The sequence below is a fragment of the Microcaecilia unicolor genome, chromosome 1, assembly GCF_901765095.1.
Source record: "Microcaecilia unicolor chromosome 1, aMicUni1.1, whole genome shotgun sequence".
Taxonomy (NCBI): domain Eukaryota; kingdom Metazoa; phylum Chordata; class Amphibia; order Gymnophiona; family Siphonopidae; genus Microcaecilia; species Microcaecilia unicolor.
The window spans coordinates 450,327,278-450,351,950 of record NC_044031.1 but is presented as its reverse complement, the minus strand read 5'-3'; the positions used below and the strand labels follow the sequence as shown (position 1 = coordinate 450,351,950).

General features: G+C 43.1%; 1 protein-coding gene and 1 pseudogene across 1 annotated transcript in view; both read right to left on the bottom strand.

Annotated features, from left to right (window-relative positions):
- The window catches only part of ABHD3 (abhydrolase domain containing 3), a 100,676-nt gene extending 77,735 nt beyond the window's left edge, over nt 1-22,941 (bottom strand). The window contains exons 1-3 of the mRNA XM_030212823.1: nt 22,625-22,941; nt 22,372-22,535; nt 21,542-21,724 (exon numbers count right to left, since the gene is read on the bottom strand). Coding sequence (XP_030068683.1) covers nt 21,542-21,724; nt 22,372-22,535; nt 22,625-22,774 — 497 coding nt within the window. The 5' untranslated portion in view covers nt 22,775-22,941. The remainder of the gene's footprint in view (nt 1-21,541; nt 21,725-22,371; nt 22,536-22,624) is intronic.
- Nucleotides 15,268-15,747, bottom strand: LOC115476451 (annotated as a pseudogene).
- Nucleotides 22,942-24,673: the final 1,732 nt, after the last annotated feature.

Here is a 24,673-nt window from a genome sequence, read left to right as displayed (position 1 = left end):
GGTTTACAACAGCAATGTGTAATGAAAAAAATGGAAAAGAAGAGACAGGAGAGAGGTAGGAGAGGCAGAGAAATAACTATGGTATGACGGGGCAAATGAGAGACCTAATAGAACTGGACTAGGAGTCAAAGAACAGCAAACAATCTCAGTATTCTTTATCCAGAATTATTTTTCCCTTCTCATTTATAATGGCTGTTCTGCCTTTTACCATTACACAACACTATCAACTTCCTGTACTTTGTTTGATAACATCTTTATGTACTTGTACTTTTTATGTTTCATTAGTTTTATTGGTGGTATCACAGTACAAACAACAAAACAAATTCTACAAACTTTCAAAAGTCATCAAGCAGGTTTACTTTTAACCCCCCTTTACCTCCTGCAATCTTCAACCCCACCCAACCCATAGCTATCCTCCCACACAACCCCCCATCCTCTTCCTTTACCATACCCATCCCTCCCAACTTCCCTTCTCTACCCCAACCCCCTTATAAGGTAATACCCCAAAACAAAGGGGCTGGACCCATGAAACCCCCCACCTAATATAACCAACCCAAAGACACAACATTCGAGACCCTCTATCCTGAAGAATAGTAATTAGAGTTATACAAGAAACGAAAGAGAGACATACTAAAGCATTCCACTATGCAATGGCAAATCCTACATAATAATTTGCACCACCAACGTTCTACGTCTGGATCCGTTAACACACTTCCCATTGGTCCGCCCTCGCGATGATGTCAGAGGGGAGATCAGTGAGAGGGAAGGGAAGCCAGCACCAGCCAGCCACAGAACGTTGGAGGTGAGGCGAGAATCGCCCCCCTCCCCCATCCTCCCTTCGAGTTCCAGATCCCCTCTCGCCTCCTCCCCCTCTGAGTTCCAGCCCCCCTCCCCTCCGAGTTCCAGCCCCCCTCCCCTCCGAGTTCCAGGACCCCCTCCCTCCGAGTTCCATGTCCCCCTCTCCTCCGAGTTCAAGACCCCGCGCTTCCCTCCCTCTCTCTCCCCTCCGAGTACAAGCACGACCTGTCCTCCGTCTGCCCCTCGCCTTCCTGCGTGCCGGCCAGAATTTAAAAACTCTTACCTCGGGGTCCAGCGGCAGCAGTGAAGGCGAGCAGGCACTGTGCTTCAGCCTGCTTTCCCTTCTGTCTCAGCTCTGCCTCTGGTCCTACCCTTCCAGAAACAGGAAATGAGAGCGGGACCAGAGGCAGAGCTGAGACAGAAGGGAAGGCAGGCTGAAGCGCCATGCCTGCTCGACTTTCTCTGCTGCTGCAGGACCACAAGGTAACAAGTTTTAAATTAAGCCAGCACGCAGGAAGGCAAGGGGCATGCTGAGGACAGGTTGTGCATGCACTCGGAGGGGAGAAAGAGGGAGGGAGGGGCGGGTGTCTGGAACTCAGAGGCACTTACAGCCGGCACTTAGGAAGGCGAGGGGCAGGCGGAGGACTAAGAGAAGAGGGCCGGCAACGCAGGGGAGGCGTGGGTGTCTGGAACTCAGAGGCACTTACAGCCGGCACTTAGGAAGGCGAGGGGCAGGTGGAGGACTAAGAGAAGAGAGCGGCCAACGCAGGTCGGGCTGCCACTCGGAGGGGACAGAGAGAGAAGGAGGGCGGCGCGGGTGTCTGGAACTCGGAGGGGAGGGGAGGAGAGGGAGGGAGAGAGGGAGCCATAGAACTTGGAATGGCCGTGCGGCAGGGACTCGCAACACAACTGGCTGTTGACGTACAGACTCCTGTGCCACTAGAACTGCATCGAAACAAGCAGGGTGGCGGAAAACGGGCACGTGCAGAACTCGCACCACAACTCACCGCTGACCTCCCAACTCCTGCGCTGCAAGGACTACATCGTACTCTCTCACACACAGTCTCTCTCACTCACTCTCTCTGTCAGAGACACACTCTCTCTCACTCTATCACTGTCTCACATACACACTCGCACATAGTCTAATTCTCACACACACACACACACTCTCTCTCTCTCTCTCAGAGGAGAGGGAGCAGAACCTGGAACTCGGATGAGATGGGGGGAGGGAAGGGGCCAAGCTGCAACTCGGAGGATAACCTTGCTAGCACCCGTTTCATTTCTGTGAGAAATGCGTGTGTTTTACTAGTTACATAATAAAATAGCCCAAACAGAAAGGCACAATCTAACATGACGACAAGGAAAGTGAAAGCTCACAGGAGCATGTTCTTTCTGGCTGGGATAGTTTGTAGAAAACTTTGTGCTGCCTCCACTATAGTGAAAAAGAAAATCATGCTTAACTCAGTCTCGCTGGGTAAAGCAAGGCACACAAAACTTTTCAGATATAAAGCTCAGAACGTAAGGAAGCAAAAGCTTTCCGAGCACGCATGGTAGCAGTATAGTCCTGAAAATATAAAGACAATTCCAAATTCTGTCCACCTCTAAAAGCTTGGAGGATAACTTGTTTATGTGCAAAATGTACCACACGAAAGACAACCACTCTAGGCTTCGCAGACCCCGAGCCTAGCCGATAAGCCCATGCTATTTTAAATGAAACTTCCAAGAGGAGCAAGTGTAAAGATTTTGGAATCCAAGTCTCTAGAGTCTGCACCAAAACTTCAGGCGTCACAGATGTGAAGCGTTTGTTTACGCTTTCTAACAATAATAGAACTAGGGGACACAAGATGAAATTAGAATGTGGTAGGTTTAAAACAAATTGGAGAAAGTTTTTCTTTACTCAGCGCGTGGTTAGACTCTGGAACTCATTGCCGGAGAAGGTAGTGACGGCAGCTGGCCTTGCTGAGTTTAAAGGGGGTCTGGACAGATTCCTGAAGGAAAAGTCCATTGAGCGTTATTAAATTTTGGGTTTTTGCCAGGTTCTTGAGGCCTGGATTGGCCACTGTCGGAGACGGAGTGCTGGGCTTGATGGACCTTTGGTCTTTTCCCAGCGTGGCAGTGCTTATGTACTTATGTACCAGTTTCAGAAAGTCCCACCAAGCAAAGTTTTTATTCCGAGCTCTATCCTCCTAGTCCATCTGCACTCCATATGTTGAAATCTATGACGAAGATTTTCCATATCTTGGCTCATATTCTGCACCTCGACTTCAGACGCTCCCAAGCGATGTTGTTGCACATCAAATTCTAAGTCTGTGCTATTTAAACGCTCATGTGCAGCTTCAATTCTATCCTGCAACTTCTGCAGTTTAGCATCCAATGCCACTTCTACCACTGCCCGCACTTCCGACACGATTTCCTTGAGCCAAAGGGAGCTCATCGATGAGCTCGGCGGGGCTGAAGGCGAGACCTTCTTAACTTCAGCTCCCCGCTTCTCCAGAACTCTGAGAGTCAATCTCAATGCCATAGCACATGAAAAATACTTCAAAACTGTCTTTTCTTCAAGCCTGCCAGCACAGCAGAAAATGCTGAAACTTTAATCATCGTTCCTTGCAGAAAGTAAAGCAGGGTAGAGAACAAATCTGGTGGGGAGACGGAAGAGCTGAACCCACAGGCTCCGCTCCTGCTCTAGGCGTCCGTACTTGTACTTCTTAAAATTTAAATAGCTTTTTTTTTTTTAAACTTTGCTTTCTATTGGTCTCAGACATACCAATACACTCATAGCACAGAATGCATTAAATATTTCTGTAAACTTAAGAGTCCCACCCCACCTTAAGTCTACAAACAGTATACAACCCAAGATCACATTTAGTTTACATTTCAAAACACAAACAAGGACTCAAGTACTACTAAAAGAAATCTTATTAAACTGTGTTCCACAGAGTACTACCCCTGAGTTTTCCATTCCATTAAATAGGCCCCTCTCATCCACCCTTTCCCTCCCCACAGAATCTGTGAAAGAAACAGATATCAACTTTTCTTCACCTCATCCATCCAGTCTCACCTTTTTTTCATATACCCAAAACCAATTTATAGCAGTTCTGGAATTCCTTCTATGACAGAAGCCCAGACTTTACTGCATTGATAAGCTCACCTATGCATCAACAGGTTTTCCTTATGATAGGCTTGGAATGCACCCCTTCCATTTGAGCATCCTGGGGCCCGAACTAGCTTCCCACTGCCTAGCAATTGTCATTTTTGCTGCCAAAACCAGAACATTAAATTTCAATTTCTTCTTTGGGACCTTAACACTAGGCGATATCCCAAGCAGGCACACTCCCGCATAATCCCTCAAATCTACCTATACCTAATTACTTATTTGATCCGACACTTAGCCAACTCATTGCTCCGAGAACTGGATGTTCTACCCATATGTTGTAGGATCATGCAGTTTCAGAGATTCTGGGATAAGCTACAGTAATGTGAAAGTTTCCCTGTTATTTAGCATACATGCCACATTGAATGGCTTCTGATCTTTAAAGAAAATGTAATACTGTATTAGACAAAGGGAACCAGAGTAAACACATAGGTTTTTAATTAATCCTCCATTTACTTATTTATTGTGACTGCTGATTCTGTTCTCTATTGGTGAGCAGTTTTAAGTGCCCGAACGAGCAAGAGATTTGCTATTTTTTAAGATTGGGAGCCCGAAATCAGGCAGTCATCCAAGAGGCCTACATCACTTCCTCGCAATTCCTAACATTCTCTTTATGTTCTTAGCTGCTGTTGCATACTGAGAAGAGTTCAACATCACACTGACACATATATCCTTTCCCTAGGCAGTGACGCTTAATGTGAAACCTTGCATCTACATTTGCTCACATTATCCCCCTAGTTCTATATATGGTGCACGCAAATATGGGTGTGTGCACATCTTTAGGCACTGGGATCTGATTGTATGTTTTATGTGAGGATCTGAAGAAAAAGCACAGTCATGGGAGGGACATGAGCAGATCAGGGGCATTCCTGAAATTTGTGGCCACTGTTACAGAATAAGGGAGTTCTGTGCCCAATTTAGGCATGAGAATCCACACCTGATTTCAGTTGGTGTAAATCCCTGAACCCAAAACCGGATGCAGATCCTGGCGCCAAATGCCATTCCACAAACGGTGCTCAACTCTGAGCACCGTCTATAGACTAATGCCCAGCATTTTTATGAGCACCAAATACAGAATTTAGTCCTATAGGTCCATCTGCCATTTGTATGCCCAGTCTTGTAAGGTCTTCTTGCAATTTTGTGCAATCCTCTTGTAATATAGCAAGTCTTAGTAACTTTGTTGTCAACAAGTTTGATCACTTCATGTGTTATTCCTATTTGAAATCATTTATAAATATGTTTAAAAAACAATAGTCCCAGCGCAGATACCCTTCTCCATTGAGAATACTGACCATTTAACCCCACTTTTGTTTTCCAAAAAAAAAAAAAAAAAAGGTTTTACTGACATGCAAGAAAAATTTACAAATATACTCTACAGATCAGAACATTCTCATAACTCCCAATCTCTCATCCCAGGAAAGCAGTGGTAACAGAAAGATAAACTTGGATAGCAAGTTTACTACATAAAAAAAAAATCTCTTTACGAACATGCCAAATAAGGTACAGCTCTCTAGGTTTCATGACTGGATGGACCGTGCAGGTCTTTTTCTGCCATCATTTACTATGTTACTATAAGACTGCCAACCCCCAATAGAAGTTAGCCAAGCGTCCGTGCCTCAACGCTGTCAACTTAGAAAAATAAAAGTCCAATTTCTGTACAACCCGAGATATGGAAGGCAAGTCAGGCTGCTTCAATGCCTACGCTAAAGCCAGCTTACTAGTGGTAAAGAGCGGAATCGCCAGCTTATGGTGCTCAACCTTGATTTCTGAATGCTTAAAATGAAGCAAGCAACATTCTGCTCTTCTCGGATAAGACTTATTTAGTATACTTTTCAAAGTGTCCAAAACAAAAGTCCAATAAGGTTGAACCAAATGGCAGATCCACCAGACATGAAAAAAGATGACTCAATTCCTGCAGTTCCTCCAACAGGTCATCGAGGCTGCGGGGAACATCTTCTGAAGTCTTACTGGGGTATAATACCATCAGTAAAATATCCTGAAACCATTCTCAACCAAACTGCTAGCAACAGAAACCTTGAACAAGTATTGAAACTCCTTTTCCCATTTATCCAAGGTATAAAAGACTCACCTAGGTCCTGTTCCCATTTGGAAACATTATTCCTGTAGGGGAGTAGTATAAAACAATAAAGGTAAATATAAATGAGTAATACTACTTGTGAAGAAATTGTGATTTTTATGTTTAAATCTGTTTTATTGACGATAAGAACAACACAACTATAATCAATTTTTTTTTTTTTGGATTTTGCTCACACCTTTTCAGTGGTAGCTCAAGGTGAGGTACAATCAGGTACACTGGATATTTCTCTGTCCCAGGAGGGCTCACAATCTAAGTTTGTGCCTGAGGCAATGGAGGGTTGTTAAGTGACTTGCCTAAGATCACAAGGAGCAGCAGTGGGATTTGAACTGGCCACCTCTGGATTTCAAGACCGGTGCTCTAACCACTAGGCCACTCCTCCACTCCTATGGATGCTAAACTCCAAATGACCTTTTTCTCTTATTTTCATTGCCCTGTACAACCAGATAAGTGACCCTAAAGTCATTTAAGTCCTTTCCTTGACTCCTAGATTTTTGTCTGTTCACCAAAGTATGCATTTATTAGTCTTTGGTGAGGAAGGAAGCCTAGTTTATGAAAATCATATAGAATACGTTAGGATCGGTGTTCAGTAATCATTTTACATTCTTCTGTGTAAGGATTAAAGCAGAATAAAAGGCTTAGTATATATCACAATAATTGACTTTGCAGCTCCTGAAGCCAGAAGTGGCATATTTTTACTTCAAAATGATAAAAGTTTGGGCATAGTTTTATACAGTGGCAGGATAGACATCTATCCCTGTACTTCCCTCCCTTGCTCGCTCACTCCTCTGTACCTTCAAAGTTCCTTAAACAGCAGTGGCAGCACAGCAATGTCTATAAGCTGTCTACTCCAGAGGCTCCCTCTGACCCATCCTGCACCTGAGGCAATAGGAAATTGTGTCAGAGGGGGCAGGATAGGTCAGAGGAAGCCTCTGGAATAGACAGTGAACAGACATTGCTGTGCTGCTGCCTAAGCAACTTTCAAGGGAGGGAAGTGCAGGGAAAAATACCAATCATGTCATATACTGGGGCGGGGGTAATTCATTTTTTAAAATTACGAGTAATAAATGTATTAATTGCAATTAAGGTACAGGGGAATGGGCGAGGGAGCGACGTGCAGGGAGAAATACCAATCATGTCAGACTGGGGCGGGGATGCTTCATTTTTTAAAAATTGTGACTAATGTGTTAATTGAAATTAATGTGCAGCCCTAATTCCAACAGTTCTTTTCAGTCATCTCTTCTGGAGTTTATTTTTTTTTTAATCACGACATAACACTTTTTGTAGAAATTTGTGGCGTCTACTCATTTGTGGCAGCAAGACTCATGGTAGAGCCACCACAAAAGTGAGGAAAGGTCACAGGATGCTATTCAACAAGCATACAAATTACTGCCACATTAAAATTGTGGCAGTAATCCACATCTCACTGCTGAATGTCACCCTTCCTGTCAGTGATTGGCTCATGTACTGACTGGAAGGAAGACACAGAAAATATTCCCTCCATGTGTATTGTACACAACCACTCACCCTTCTCCCTGACCCCACTTACCCACATTAAAGATTTCACTGGTATTGTAGTCGTCCCCCCTACACACACCAACACACAGTTCCGTTTCCCAGATAGCCTGGTGGCCCATCCCCTGACCCCAATCCCTTTTCTGACATAAAAAAAATCCCTGTCTAGTGGAATCCTCACAACCCTGACTCCGCCTGAACCCAACCCGCCGTACCTTAGAAGAGAGGCAGGAGCAATTCTACTCAACTCCTAACCCTGGCACCACCATCTTGAAATATTGCAGCACCCTTCCCTGTCTACCATGTAAGGGTATAACAAAATAAAAAGACATCTCACCCTTTGCCCAATGTGCAAATCACATTCCCTCAGTACCAAGGCAAGAATGAATTCTTCTTATTCTTTGGGCAGGAATCAGTTAGTGATCAATCCCAGTGAACTCTACAGATACTCCATGTCAAGGGTGACCAAGAAATACTTAAAAATGCTGACATTCCCAGCGTCCAGTGCAGCTGCTAGACCCATTAAAATCAATGGCTCCGATGCCAGTAGACCAAAAAAGTTTATCTTGCTATATTTCTCTGCTAAGAATCCCTCAGACATCTGTGAACAGAGAATACAATGGAGGGGAATCATAGTCAAGTCCTAGGCATTGTAGGCACCAAGAATGGGTAACTGCAATGGACATTGTCCTGTTGCCCAAGGAATACCTTTTGAAGCTGTTCTGGTCTTCTTTTCAAATATACAGTCTGGAAAACTTGACCCAAGCAAAAATTAAAATGACTGGATGGTTTAAAAAAAAAAATCCCAAGAAAGCCTATACCCAGCCTGAATTAAGTTAATGAAGAAAAAGCAAATCAAAGTTGTTTGGAAAAAAAATACAGACACAAAGGAAACAAAACAAAGCTAATCTGCACAGCAGCAGGACTTAGAATGTGAAAAATCAGAACCAAGAACTGAGGTGACTGCAACACTAAAGAAGTCTGATCAGTTCCACGGAAGAGAAGATTGAGGAAGCAGAAGAGAACAGGCATACATGCATGCTAAACCGCTCTAAACCTTCTGGAAACGTTGATGGAAAAGTGCTTTCCCCATTGGGCTCCAACGTCACCCATAAGCAAAAATTTATCACTCCTGATTGTCCTCTAAGACAGAACAATGTGTTCAATAAATAAATTGAGAGTTGTTATGAATTTTAGAGGATACAAATTTGATTTAGACTATCTAAAATGTGGTTTGCAACCAAATTAAAATCTCTGCATAGAATGATTTCAGAATCTGCGGATTCCAACCAAAAGTTCTGATTAATTGCTCAAAAAAATTCAAGAGTCAATAGAGGGAGTATAAGTTACAGGAAGTCACTTGGATCAAAATACATTGCTTTTTGCAGTACCAATCTTATGCTCTTAGATGTCTGATTTTTGGTATGTAATTAGACAGCTTTTTAATTTTATTACTTTTTTAAAACAGCAATGCCATTTCCCCTGGGCTTTAACTTTATATTGGAAGAACAGCTTTTTAAAGATTCTTAACTATAAACATTTTCTTAGGGACAAAACCCAAATAATATTGCAAAGTTACCTACCTGTTGCGGGTATTCTCCAAGGACAGCAGGCCATCCACAGTGCCCTGTGCGGAAACACTGCCCAGTATACTGTTTCTTTAAAAGTTTGAGGCTGGATCGCGCTGCCAGAGCACGGCAAGGAAACCTTTCATGCAAGCTGGATCAAGCTGCTGGCACGCATCGGGAAGAGCCTCCCATACTACATTGCAGCACCTGCCTTGCAGCACCTGCATTGCAGCCGCCAACGCCAGTAGATGTCAGACACCAACTTCAGAGTAGGGCATTTAATCCCGGTTTCTTGCCTAGACGCTCTTGCGTCATTAGCCGCCCCAGCTGCTGTCTTGATCCTGTGGTTCTTGAGATGCCTTCCTGCTGCCCTCACTATCCAGCTAGTTCAGCCCTCATCTGCTGCGCACACAGGTTCCAGTACACATTCCAGCATTTACTTGCGTGACAGGGTTCCAGTACACCTTCCAGCATTTACCTGCGCAAGCAGGTTTCTGTGAAGCCTCCAGTTCCTGCTCGGTCCTGTTCCAGACAATGGCCTAGTTTGGGCCTGGCCTGTATTCTGCCTGTTAGGATTCAAACTATCGTAGACTGCTTCTATGACCCAAGGGCTCACTACCCTGAACGTAACAGAAGGTATGTCAGTGGGTTTGCGGTAAATGGCTGTAACAAAAGAATATCTCATCTTGCAAATCAGAATATCCAAAAAGGAAATCCATTCTTTGTTATATTGCATCCGGAACCGCAGATTGGGATTACAAGAATTTAACCATGTAAGGAATTCAAGGTGTGTTAAGTACATAAGTACATAAGTAATGCCATACTGGGAAAAGACCAAGGGTCCATCGAGCCCAGCATCCTGTCCACGACAGCGGCCAATCCAGGCCAAGGGCACCTGGCAAGCTTCCCAAACGTACAAACATTCTATACATGTTATTCCTGGAATTTTGGATTTTTCCAAGTCCGTTTAGTAGCGGTTTATGGACTTGTCCTTTAGGAAACCGTCCAACCCCTTTTTAAACTCTGCTAAGCTAACAGCCTTCACCACTTTCTCCGGCAACAAATTCCAGAGTTTAATTACATGTTGGGTGAAGAAAAATTTTCTCCGATTTGTTTTAAATTTACTACACTGTAGTTTCATCGCATGCCCCCTAGTCCTAGTATTTTTGGAAAGCGTGAACAGACGCTTCACATCCACCTGTTCCACTCCACTCATTATTTTATATACCTCTATCATGTCTCCCCTCAGCCGTCTCTTCTCCAAGCTGAATAGCCCTAGCCTCCTTAGTCTTTCTTCATAGGGAAGTCGTCCCATCCCCGCTATCATTTTAGTTGCCCTTCGTTGCACCTTTTCCAATTCTACTATATCTTTCTTGACATGCGGCGACCAGAATTGTACACAATACTCAAGGTGCGGTCGCACCATGGAGCGATACAACGGCATTATAACATCCTCACACCTGTTTTCCATACCTTTCCTAATAATACCCAACATTCTATTCGCTTTCTTAGCCGCAGCAGCACACTGAGCAGAAGGTTTCAGTGTGTTATCGACGACGACACCCAGATCCCTTTCTTGGTCCGTAACTCCTAACGTGGAACCTTGCATGACGTGTTGTTGATCCATAGTAAAAAGATATCAATATAATATTTATAAAAGCGAATCTCATTTGCAACAGAGTGATCCATGAGATAATTTACTTTGAAATCTGCCACATAAAGATTGGCTAGGTCAGGAGCCATGGAAGCACCCCATGGCTGTACCCACAACCTGTTAAAATCTCCCTCGAAATCCAAAATCATTTTTTGTAAGAGCTATTGTGCCAAGGTCAGGAAGAATTGTGCTGGCATACGACAAATCAGTTTTTCTTCCTCAGAGTCTCTTTTCAACAACTGCAAGTACTTTGAGCTATGGGATGTTTGTATATAATGATTTGATGTCCAATGTGATTAAGATGATATCTGATAAGTTGCTCATCATAGGAATCCAAAAGGTTGATCATATGAGTAGTCTCTTATGTATGATGGAATCTGGGGAATATATGGCCTCAAAAAATGATCTACAAAAATGGAAAAGTAGTTCAAGGAGAGACGCATTAGCTGAGATAATTATCTGCCAGGGGGATTCTGTAGCAACTTGTGGATCTTCAGAAGAATGTAGATAGTAGGAATGGTGGAATGTTCAACCAAGAGGAATTCTTTTTCTTTTTTGGTAATGTAAGCGGCTCTTTCTGCGATGAGGATGATCTCGCTGATGTCTTTCTTCAGATCTGCTGTGGGATCCTCTTCCAATGCAATATAATATTAAGGATTTAAAAATCAGTCTTTCAATGTCTGCTATATATCGAGTACGATTGAGTGCTACAAGGCCTCTACTGTCAGCACGCTTGATAAATTTTCTGTTTTGTGCGATGGTTTTAAGTGCCAGATTTTCATGTCTCTTCAACATCATATACTCTTGTTGTTTTCAAGGTTTGAAACATCCCTCATTAGGCATTGCTGAAAAGTGTATATCAAAGGGTCCATGGGCCTAGGTGGGACCCTTTATGATCTGTGCCCAACAACTGATGTGTTAGAATATGTGGTAGACTGACATGAAAAAAAATAGTCTAATTTTCAGATTAACTTATACATATCTATACATGTTTGAAAAGGGTCATATGGAATAAAAGATAAACCTCTTTGTAAAATATGAGGGTTCACTATCGGTAAGTGTAATGTCCGAGAGATTAAAAACTGGTATATCTTCCTCCCTGGTCTCATGGTCGACCTCCCTCTCCCTTGGCTGCAAGCCCATATGGGGACACAGACCCCTCTGCCATTGATACTGGGGCAGTTCTCTCGGAATGCCACTCTCCCATACCTCATCTAAAAAAGTGTGTCTATGCTCATGAAGGGGTGTGGGCATTGGTCTACTAGGGTGTCACGATTGTGGTCGTGACCCCTCTCAGACTCGCCTTATTTCTGGCGGTCAGCTTCTGAGCTGGCTTCTGTCTGTTCTTCCTGAGTTAGTTCTGTCTCTGTGTGCTGGCTGCTTCCAGCATGGCTCTAATTACTCCACTATACTGCTCCTGTGTGTGTTAAGCCTCTCTGTGCTTCAGTATGCTTTCTGCCTGTGTCCTGCAGTTGTGACATCATCAGTCAGGGCCTTGATAAGGAACTGGTGTTCTTCTATTCAGTGCCTTTGCATCGTCTAAGGTCTGCAGGTCAATTTGTATGCAGTTTGCATTTCTGCCTTGCCTTGTTTCCAGTTGGTGTGCCAGTGGCACTTCTGTTTGTTCTCATCTAGGTTCTGTTGTGTGTTTTATGTGACCTTGTGGCTGCCTGCTAGCCTTCTAGCATCCTGCCTTGTTCTGTTTGTCTTCCTTGAGTTCTGCCTCCATCTTGTCCTTTACCTTTTGCTTTGGTTCTTGTCCTGTCTGAGAACTCTGAATCCTTTGTACTTAGCGCTTCAGCCTTGTTTTTGTCTGGGTGCCTGTGGGCACCTTTGTCTTGATTCCAACCCTGTCTGCTTTTGGCTTCCTTTCCCTCCTATCTGAGAACCCTAATCCTGAACCCTGTTTCAGTCAAGCTTGTTTCTGTATCCTATACTCTGTCTGAGTCTCCTGAATCCAGAAGGCCAGAACCCTGTTTTAGTCAAGCTTGTTTAGAGTCCTGTGTCCAGTGGGAGAATCCAGTTGGTCCTGTCTGTCTTCAGGCTCAGTCCAGTAAGTCCTGCCAGCCGCCTGCACCTGGGGGCTCAACCCCTGGGGAATGGTGGTCAAGCGCAGGTGAAGACCAGCTTCTTTGTCCTACTTATTCCCTGCATGTCTACTGCTGTAGTTCCAGTCCTGTGGTTTCAGTTCGGGTGTTCCAGCTTTGCCAGTCTACAGCTTCTCCTGCCTTGCTTGTTACCCAGATCCTGGTTGGGGTCTTGCCTACTGCTGCCGCTTGTGGTCCAAGGGCTCACATGGGTCCAAGAGCCTGAGACTGTGACATAGGGGGAGAAGTGAATAACTCGCCTGACTCATTATACACCCTTATTTGTTTCCCCTATATGATGTGCCTGTGGCAGAAGAATGGAACGAGCGTCTGGAATACATGTTAGGAAGGCACCTAGCACTACAAGTAAGTGAAGTAGAACAAGTACGTCTAGATATTCTTTTATCTTCTCTCACCTTAACCTATGGATATATGGGGCCACTCTTGTAGTCAAGATCACCACACCTAAACTTCTCCCTCTTGACCTTTTTAATCTCAATGTTTGAAGTCATCCATACATCTATTAAAATCATTGTATATATGTTCAAAATTAGAACCAGAGTTCTTAAGAGCATCTACTGTTTCACCAAACTCTAAAATGTAAAACTTTGCTACGTTTCAAAAAAACATTTAAAATTGAACACCATTGATCTAAAAAAAAATGTCTGGTCATCACTGAATATGGTTGGTGCTTTGAGAATCTTCAGTCAACGTGGGATCCTTCTAGCCCTGCACTACTCTGTCATCGCCATTTACGGATGTTCATTTCTAACGAAGTTCTTTTTGATGTGGATCAGGCTAAACTACTTATCTGCTACAGATTTATCGGTGGGATCGTCATCCATAGGAGCTGGAAAGTCTTGTAGTAACCTTTGTAACTGTAATTCGTTGAAGCTAAGCACATTGTCCCACGGTTCAAAAGCCAGAATCTTCAAGGCAATGAAACCAAAGCAAAAAAAGAGAATATCCAATCCTCACAAAAATGCACAGCAACAGGAAACAGAAGTGAGGTGATCAAAAATGAGGAAGGCAAGCTTGTGAATGTACAAAGGTCTATTTCAAATCAGTCCTGAAGGCCTATTGCGGGAAGAATTAACACAGCCATGTTTTGGCTAGTGTACCTTCATCAGGAACCTTATTCCCTTACAATGATAAAAGAAACACAAACAAATAGTAATAGCAAATCTACAGATAATAATCAAATTGATAAAATGGAGCGCAATATTATAAAACTCAAACAAATTAACTTTAATAAAGCATGCTGTTTCTTTGCTAGATGGTTCTTTGCACTGCACTTGGTAAGTTTACTTCATTTTTACGCTTCACTCCCACAAGCATTTTGTTTACTGAGAACCTGACCGCAGCGCACATTCAGTAGTTTAGATTGTGCTCCGATGCACTCGCACACAGATTTTTTCCTGTAGTCCACTGCACAATGCATCACTGTCTAGTCACATTACCTTTATTATCTACTCTTTTTCAACAGGCAGGCAGTCCTTGGTTGGGGATTTCTAATTGCTATTTTTTGTCATTTCATCTCATTTATCCATTCACACAATTGTCGCATCACAGCAGTTGGCAGTTGTTTTAGCTTTTACACACCACATTGCACAGACCTAGGAGCTCGCTCTCTTTAAGCCACCCCCCCCCCCCACCCCCATTTTCAAACTGTTGGTGGTTTTACACAATCTTTACTTACTCACCACAGTCCCATCTGTGTATGCGGACACCTTACTTATTATTATGGATGCAATTCTGTTTTATGCACACAGCATGTTACAGTACTGCTCTGCTTAATTTCACTATTGATTGGTTTTCCTTTTGCTTTCATATTGTTCACGATTTAGTTTGCCATCATGAGTATGTGTTAATGCTTTACTGTATTTTTTTAGTAGATTTTAGCCCTCACCAATTCTCACCTCCAATATATTGCACCTTACAAATATTCTGTTTACTACTACTCATTTCTATAGCGCTACTAGACGTACACAGCGCTGTACACTTGAACATGAAGAGACAGTCCCTGCTCGACAGAGCTTACAATCTAATTAGTGTTTATTACTACTACTCCTCATTTCTATAGCACTACTAGACGTACGCAGCGCTGTACACTTGAACATGAAGAGACAGTCCCTGCTCGACAGAGCTTACAATCTAATTAGGACAAACAGGACAAATAAGAGATAAGGGAATATTAAGGTGAGGGTACTGAACAATTGAATAAGGGTTAGAACTTATGTATGATATGAACTTTTATTCCGTCTAATTTTTTTTAAATCCATGAAAATTACTAAAGGCCTAAACATAACGAGATTGAATTAAATCTAAATGAAAAAGAAAGCCACTGCAACTGAATCCATCCCTTTAATACAATGCTTAAGAAATAAACATATATAATAAATATGGCACTAACAAAATGTTCCTGAACAAAGTTTGTGTTTTGGAAGACAAGAACTATATAGTGGATGAAATGTTGTCCATGTTTCCATCTGCCATTACTCTGTGTATGGAGACAAACTGATCAAAACTAGACTCAATGATGAAGCGCAGGTATATTGCCTGGCATTCAGGCAGCATAAATTCTTCAGTTTGAAGTTGTCCTTCTGAATTTTCAAGCTCTTTCTCTGCACATTTTCCAAAATTGACTGGGTCCTTGGCTATGCTTTTTTTCAATTTTTTAACTCTGTATTAAGTAAGACTGCATTGTAAGTGTGTTGATTTTTGCAGGCCCACTGAAGCCAATAATGAATTCCTGGGGGGAATATTCCAGTTGTTGTCCAAAAGGTTTCTGATTTCCCATCCAGGATGTTTTCAGGCGGGTAGCGCTCATTGCAGGATGTAGCTAAAACCACGGTAGCTCCGCACGAGCTCAGGCACATAACTTTGTATCTTCTGTATTGCCAATTGCTAAGGTATGTATCCAGTTATAGTTTGATGTTCAAATGGATTTTTTTTTATTTGTTCCTATATTTGTTTAAAAGCACTCAGCCATTAGTTTACATTTGCATTTGATCATTTTGTTTGAATGACTAGTCTATGTATATTTATATATATTTTCACCTGTCTCACCATATACGTTTTTATATATTCTTTCAAATTATGTTTTCATGAGGTCTAGTGTTTGGTTTTATATGCCCTTTATGAATGTTAACTTGTTTTAATTTATAATATTGCACACCATTTTATCATCAACTTATTTACTAATAGCAAAACTGCAGATATGTGTAATTTTTAACATTGTAAGGGAATAAGGCTCCTGATGAAGGCTACTAGCCAAAACACCGCCATGTTCAGTCTTCCCACAATAGGCCTTCAGGACCAATTTGAATTAAAGAGCTTTGACATTCACAAGCTTGGTTTCCTCATGTTTGGTCACCTTATTTCTGTTTCCTGTTGCTGTCACACAACTGATATGCTTTTCAAAGGAAGACTACTGGCTTCTGCCAATGATTTGGCACCTAACACTATCCATCCCACTTACTGAATACAATATCATGCCCATCCTTCAAATCCACCAAAGACTGATCAAACACTCCATACTCCACCAACCTGATAATCACCAAAGTGAAGGAAAATTATTCAATTATGGTCACCACCATAGCAATGGAAGGAAATATTACAACAGACACCATCCAACAAATGACAACTTACAAGAATCCACACAACACCTAACCTATCAACCCAATACCAAAATATCCAAGTGGGTTACATTAATGTTAGGTCCGTAGTTAACAAAACACCACCAGACTGGATTAAATCAGAAAACCTCGATCTTATCTTCATCAGCGAAACATGGATCCACAAATCAAAAGGACCCTATAATCCTCGAACTATGCCCCCCAGATTACAAAATCACTCACTGGACCAGAGTGGAAAAGAGAGCTGGAGGCATCGCGTCAATCTACTGAGAACAATTCACTACCGAAACCATCGCCAAGTCCATAACACCCCACTAGAAATTGCTTCATTCAGAATCCAAAACGAATCCCTGATCAACTGACCTGCGTCCTATTTTACAGACCGCCCGGTAACTGGAACGAAAGCTGGCCTATCTTCATGGATTTGATCTCAAAACACTTGCGTAAACAACTCCAATACACTAATACTAGGCGACATAAACCTTCACCTAGAAGATCCCAAGTCAGCCAATGCACGCGAATGCAAAGACTTCCTACAGTCTTGGGATCTCACATGGCCTCACATGCAAGCTACCCACACCAAGGGTCACACACTGGACCTTTCATCACACAAACTGTCCACAGATCAAAACCTATCAATAACAGATATCAAATGGTCAGAAGCACCCTGGACTGATCATTACAAACTGAACCCATCCCTACATTGGCGAAAGGACGACTCAAATCGTACACTAGAACAAACAACTTATACTACGAGAGGGCAAATAGATCCACAAATATTCTGGCATCAGATATATGGCAACGAATGGACAACACGAACGGACTTCATACACTACCTCAAACACTGGGAGGCTAGATGCAGAAGCGTACTAAACGAAATAGAACCCTTAAAGACAAGAATATCAAAAAGACAAAACTCGGTACCATGGTTCAATGATGAACTAAAAAAAACTCAAAACACAATCCAGAAAACTTGAACGAGCATGGAAAAAAACAAAAAACGAAAATACACTCAAAGCATGGAAACAAATACACAGAAAATACAAAAACGCAATTAGACAAACCAAAAGGTCCTACTATAAGACTAACCTTGGACCGGATAATGATCTTAAGAAACTATTTCAACTCTTAAATAAGTTACTAGACACCACCCCGGTCACTACATCCAACACAGACATCCCATTCGCAGATAAACTGGCTACCTACTTCAAGGACAAAATAACAAAACTACGCAGCACTCTTCCTCATCACAACACTGACATCAAAAACTTCAATGACCTAGACCTAATCTCGGGTGGATATCCAGCCGACCGTATCTGGTCTACATTCAATCTACTCAACACTAAATCAGTTACACAAGCAACCCACAGATTCGCCAACACCCACTGCAAACTGGACACGTCCCAGTCATCTACTTAAATCCGCCCCAAGCCGATTCACAGAAGACCTCACACTACACCTAAACTTCACGCTATAACAAGGTCTCTTCCCTGAGGAATATGGTAACATACTACTTACTCAAATACCAAAAGACACCAAGAAAAAGACAAACGACATCACCAACTACGCCCAGTTGCGTCCATCCCTCTAGTAGTAAAATTGCTGGAGAGTTTGGTGACCAAACAGCTTACGGAATACCTGGACAAGCACTCAATAATACACGACTCACAATCAGGATTCCGCTCCCAACATACTACCAAAACTGTCCTTAGTCACTCTCCTGGCCAAATTCAAACAGGAAATAGCCATAGGTAAAAGCATACGACATGGCAAACCATAATATACTACTAAGACTCCTCGGCCACTTGGGGATTGTTGGAAATGTACACAATTGGATCAAGGGCTTTCTAACCACCAGAACATATCAAGTAAAATCAAATTCAAACATATCACCACCGTGGAAAGCAGCCTGTAGAGCACCCCAAGGATCACCATTATCACCAATACTCTTCAACATGATGACGATCCCATTGGCAAAGTCCTTATCCAAACGAGGCCTTAACCCATTCATCTATGCAGATGATGTTACGATCTACATTCCATTCAGACATGACTGAAATAACCAATGAAATAAATGATGGCCTGAACATCATGAACTCCTGAGCAAACTCATTCCAACTGAAACTGAACACAGAAAGAACACACTGCCTTATCCTCTCATCTCAACATAACAACTACAAACCCGCAACCTTAAACACCCCAGGACACACACTCCCTATTTCAGATTGCCTAAAAATACTCTGAGTAACTATCGACCGCAACCTCACTCTCGAGAGCCAAGTAAAAACCGTAATAAAGAAAACGTTCGACTCAATGTGGAAACTCAAATGAATAAAACCTTTCTTCCCGAGGGATACCTTTCGTAAACTAATACAATCAATGGTCCTAAGCCATGCAGATTACTGCAATGGAATCAATGCGGGATGCAAACAACAACTTACAAAAAAACTCCAGACCGCCCAAAACACAGCAGCCAGACTGATATATGGTAAAACACGATTCGAAAGCGCTAAACCCCTTTGAGAAAAGCTGCACTGGCTCCCAATCAAAGAACGGATCATCTTCAAAATCTGCACTTTAGTCCACAAAATCATTTACGGCATAGTCCCAAGATACATGACAGACCTCATTGATCTACCAACTAGAAACAGACTCGGATCAGCATGATCATACCTAAACCTACATTACCCAAACTGTAAAGGGCTAAAATACAAAACAACTTGCGCATCTAGCTTCTCCTACATAAGCGCACGACTATGGAATGGACTCCCATATGCAGTGAAAACAATACATGATCACCTAAACTTCAGGAAATCATTGAAAACCTACCTCTTCAAAAAAGCTTATCCCACTGATCCAACATAAATCCTCTCACCCTGCAACACAACATAATCAATGATCGTACTGGACAATTTACTATCCTCTTCCCCCTTGACCCCATGATGCCTGATACACTTCTACCTCATGTGACCACAACACAATCTTGTATTTGTTATCAACCGTAATGGCAAACGCCTTTACGATACTTTGTAAGCCACACTGAGCCTGCAAATAGGTGGAAAATGTGGGGTATAAATGTAACAAATAAATAAATTTGTCAATGGGCAAAGAAACATTAGTTAAACAGAAAAAGAGCCTTAAGTTGATTTCTAAAAGAGCTACTGCTAATCTGGGAGGGGATTCCCCCCAACCCCCCCCCCCCCCTACACACACTTCACTGGAGACAATGTTGGAAGGATAGGGGAGGAAAAGCAAGAAGTTTCAGCCTCAGCTGCTGGCTTCTAGATTTAGTGAAAGTTTTTTGAGCCCACTTTCCTGTGGTGCAATCATAACTGTTTACATATTACATACAGGTACATTCTCTATCCCTAGTGAGCTCACAATATAAGTTTTGTACCTGGGCAATGGAGGGTTAAGAGACTTGCCCAGGGTCACAAGGAGCCACAGTGAGAAAAACTCAATTCCCCTGGTTCTCAGCCCACATCACCATGCAAAGGAAGACAGCATACAGCAACATCTAGGACGGGGAGTTGAAAGTTCCTCCAACAAAGAAGAATACTACGCCAGATGAACAGAGAAGGGGTCCAGGCGAGGTGCTGAGGCCTCATTGTCTACAGTTTGAAATGACGCACCTCCTATCACCATACTGCGAAAGCACACACTATAGTAGAAAGCTGTGGTGGAGGTAAGAGGGGAGGGAGGCGGAGGTCAGCTCAGACATCAGCTTTCACAGGTTTTTCAAGCTAATTTCATATTACACTGTACTTCTTGAAAACTTCTATTATATACGAGTCCACAGCTTTCATAATGAAAAATACAATTATGCTTGATTTATCTTAAAAATAGCCTAACTTGTATCTACCTTTCCATATGCAGTATACATCAAGATTAAGTGTTTGTCTACTTTATCTTAACATAAGATCTTTATAATGGGTTAACCAAATCTAACAGTGCCAATCTATAATTTTGCTAAAGTGAAGTGGTCACCTGTATCAGTAGTGCTCAACCTTTTTTTTTTCCTGCTATGACACACTTGACAACATTTATGTATGTGACACAATGAACACATTCACGGTGAACAAAAATTTCACCATTCAAAATGATGTAAGAGAAATATAAAATATTAAATGGAATTTTTAATAAGTACTCAAAATTAAAGTTATTAAATATTTTTTTATTAAAAAGAAGCTTTAATCTTCAATTTATCAATAAGAAATCTAGAACGGATGTGTTGTATACAGTTTTTCAACACATATATAAATGGTAGGCACACTAAACTTACTGTCATCAAGAAACTTTTACCCATTTGAGTATATACAAACCACAAAGCTAGGATGTTTTTCCTTACACCTTGTTATATAAATATACTAATACTGTATATTCAAATTCTGGTGTCACTTGACTAACAGCAACACAAAATCCCTCTGCTGCCAGAAACTGTAAAACATAAAATCATGTAGTAAACAGAGCCAATGGACAGCAGACCTGTAAACTTCCAGTTGAGGCTGGTGGCAGCAGTTATCAATAGGGATAGTGGAGAAAAACAAACAGCGACCAGTTATGGTATATTCAATTAACCAATTCTCTACTCTCCCCGGCTTGCAGGCACAGATAGCTGTTAAGGAAAGCATAGGCTTGCTATATATGCTAAAATTTTGGGCAATACACCTCCCACTTCTTGGCAACACACCAGCATGTTCCACACAATAAACGTAATCAATAGAAATAAAACATAGAAAAGAAAATATGATACCTTTTTTATTGGCCATAACTTAATACATTTCTTGATTAGCTTTCAAAGGTTGCCCTTCTTCCTCAGATCGGAAATAAGCAAATGTACGTAGATGACAGTATATATAAGTGAAACATCAAAGCATTCCAGTGACAGTCTAACAGGATGAGGGTGGATAGGTGAGAGACAGGAAGAGGGACAGGTGAGATATGTATGGAGACAGGAGGGTCAGTTTTGCAGGCTGTTCCACTGCAGTTATTTTTGCTGTTGGGGAAGGAGGCTATAAAAGCTAAAACCTATTACCTGTATCCCAATATCTTGCTCTGTTGAACCATGTGAAGGATGTAGGATTCCCCGCTGGTACCTGTGAGACCAGGTAGCAAGATGATAGTAGGTCTAGTGCCGATATCAGGGTACAAGGTGTTGACATCATTATTAAACCAATCTAGGGAAATCTGTCCTCCATCTGCTGTTTTAATGCGCTCACTGTAAAGAAGTGGTTCAAAATCTGAATTTAGCTACAACAATAAAGAAGGAAAAAAAAAACACTACAAGCTATTTTATAGTCTTGTTTTACTACGATGAGCTCTACCTTCTTTTTTAAAAGACATCAAACAATTCCACAAAAGATTGTTGTTTTTATTTTAATGAACAGCAATATAACTAAGCTGCATCACGCTATGGGCAGATTAGGAAATTATTCTGTAATCGTCCCATACTAGTTCTCATCTTTTTTTTTCTAGCACACACACTAACTCAGACTCTCAAATCACACTATTCTGTGTCGCTCATAAATCAATAAGATTCTGGCAAACGACTCGTGACTGGGCCTACGAAAAAAAAAAAATACATGGCAAATATATGAGCAGAAATATATGGGGCAGAAAGAGTCCGAGAAACAAATCGACCCCCCACCCCCCGAAGGTTCCTAGTTGCTGCTACAGTGCAGGACCGGACACTTTTTGAACACTTAAATATCAGGATAGGGTCCCTAAGGCGCATAATGAGAGTGGATGCGGTCAGTCGATCGAGATCCGGCAGATCCTCTCAGCCTCCTCTTCCTCTACTCCCCCCCCCCCCCCCCCATCAGCAACCGGCACCTCTTCTTGTTCTTCCTCCCCCCTCCAACTTACTTGGTATATTGAACAATGGGCTTGTGGGCGATGAAGGGCCGCAGCAGCGTCTGAGCTCTGCCCTCCCAGCACCAGATCGTCGGGTAATAAGTATCTGTTACGGCGGGGCAGTGCTGCTCGAGGAAGGTGCGGAAAGCCTCGCCTGCCGCCACCAGCCGCGGTTTCTGTGAACAAACCAGAAGAGGAAAGTGAGCGGGGTGACACACAGAGCGGCTACTGCTGGCACCCCCCGATTCCCCACCCCCCTTCTCACCTTGGCGATACTACTCAGGTAGTAGCACAAATAGGCAGCGCTGACACCCAGTACCAGCGACAAACCCACGCCGGAGCCGAAGAGCCCCACTCGCACTTGGCTCTCCAGGTAGATGGACAATTCCCTGGTCAGCACCTGCAGGTTGATCATATTCTCTCTCCCCCGTGCTACGCCTGGCGGGAACGGGAGGGAAAGACACTGCTGCTGCTCAGCTCACACCTGGCCACGTGCCGAACCGAAGTAGAGGTGACGGTCCCTCAAGCGCACTAATCCCCTCTCACTCTTACTCCTAGCTTGCCTTGCGCAGACCCACTTGCTACAGTTCGAACGAGTAAGTGGCGGAAGGTTCCTTCCAACCAAGATACACACCTTTCAGAACCCGGTATTGTCCTTCTCGTGCACTCATTCCGCCTCCTGCCCCGCCCACTTCCTTCCCGTCTACGCCTTCCTTGTCACTGTTTTTTCAAGCAGAGGCCGCTTTGGCATTCAAATAACAAAAGCAAACAAGAAGCAAAGGAATAAAACTAAACTTTCATTCAAGAGGCAAAGACCTTGGAGGGAAAATTGTCCGGCTCACCGGCAGAGGGGAAGGGGAGGGGATGGAGTCCACCTCTAGTGACTGCCGGACGGTGGGGAAAGGGTGGGGGACGGGGTGGATCTGGTGATGATGATGATAAGGGGGCGGGGATGGAGTGAGTCCCTTTCCCGTGACATAGCTGGCGTAGGGGCGGGCCTTCTGATATTGAAGATGATGAGAGGACGGGGGTGGAGTCCTCATCCAAGTGACTCATCCGGCCCTGGGGGCGGGTCCTCCGATGATGACGTGAACGGTGCTGTTCGGACTTATTATTCAGAGTGACTGTGTCAGTGCCACACAGCGTAGGTTAGTGCTTCTTCAACTCCGTTTTACCTAGTCAGGAGGAGCACAACTGAATAAGTATGCAGCAGATAATTCATATAATTACCGGCTCTGATTATTATTATTACTATGTTGAATCATACTATATTGGAATTCATCGAAAATAGTTAGAGCCAGTCATTACATGATTTATCTGCACACTTATTCAGTTGAGGTCCTGACTAGGTAAAATACAGCATTTCATGCTAGATAATTTTTAGGGAGCTGTATTGCAATTTTGTAACATCATTTGTACCATTTTCTAATTTCTACTTCTACTACTTATCACAGGACATGAACAGACAGTCCCAACTCGACAGACAAACAGGACAAATAAGGGAATTACTAAGGTGGGAATGATAAAACATGGGTAATGAACAAGTGATTAAGGGTTAGGAGTTAAAAGCAGCATCAAAAATGTGGGCTTTTAGCCTAGATTTTAAGACGGGCAGAGATGGAGCTTGACGTACCTGCTCAGGAAGTCTATTCCAGGCATATGGTGCAGCATGATAAAAGGAACGGAGTCTGGAGTTAGCAGTGGAGGAGAAGGGTGCAGATAAGAGAGATTTACCCAGTGAACGGAGTTCCTGGGGAGAAGTGTAGGGAGAGATGAATAGAGAGGTACTGAGGAGCTGCAGAGTGAATGCATTCTTTCTGTGAGGGCTGGACACTGAGAAGGAAGGAAAGGGCAGGCTGGAGCCGAGCCAAGTCTGCCGCTTTCACTGCCGCCGCTGAGGCTTCAGGTACAATAAAAGTTTTAAAGGCAGGGCAGCAGGAAGGAGAGGAGGGCTGTTGTGGGAGAAGAGGGTGGGCAGGTGAGGGCTGGGGTTGAACTGGAACTCAGAGGCTTAAAAGGAGGGCAGGTGGGGGCTGGGGTAAGTCACTGGACATGAATGGGATGAGAGGAGAGAGCAGAGGAGAAATGCTGGACATGGATGGGAGGGGAGAATTGCTGGTCATGGATGGAATGGGAGGGGAGGGCAGGGGAGAAAGGAGAAATCGCTGGACATGGATGGGAGGAGAGAGCAGAGGAGAATCGCTGGACATGGATGGAAGGAGCGGGTAGAGGAGAATTGTTGGACATGGATGGGAGGGCAGGAGAGAAAGGAGAAATCTCTGGACATGGAGGGAAGGGCAGGGGAGAGAGGAGA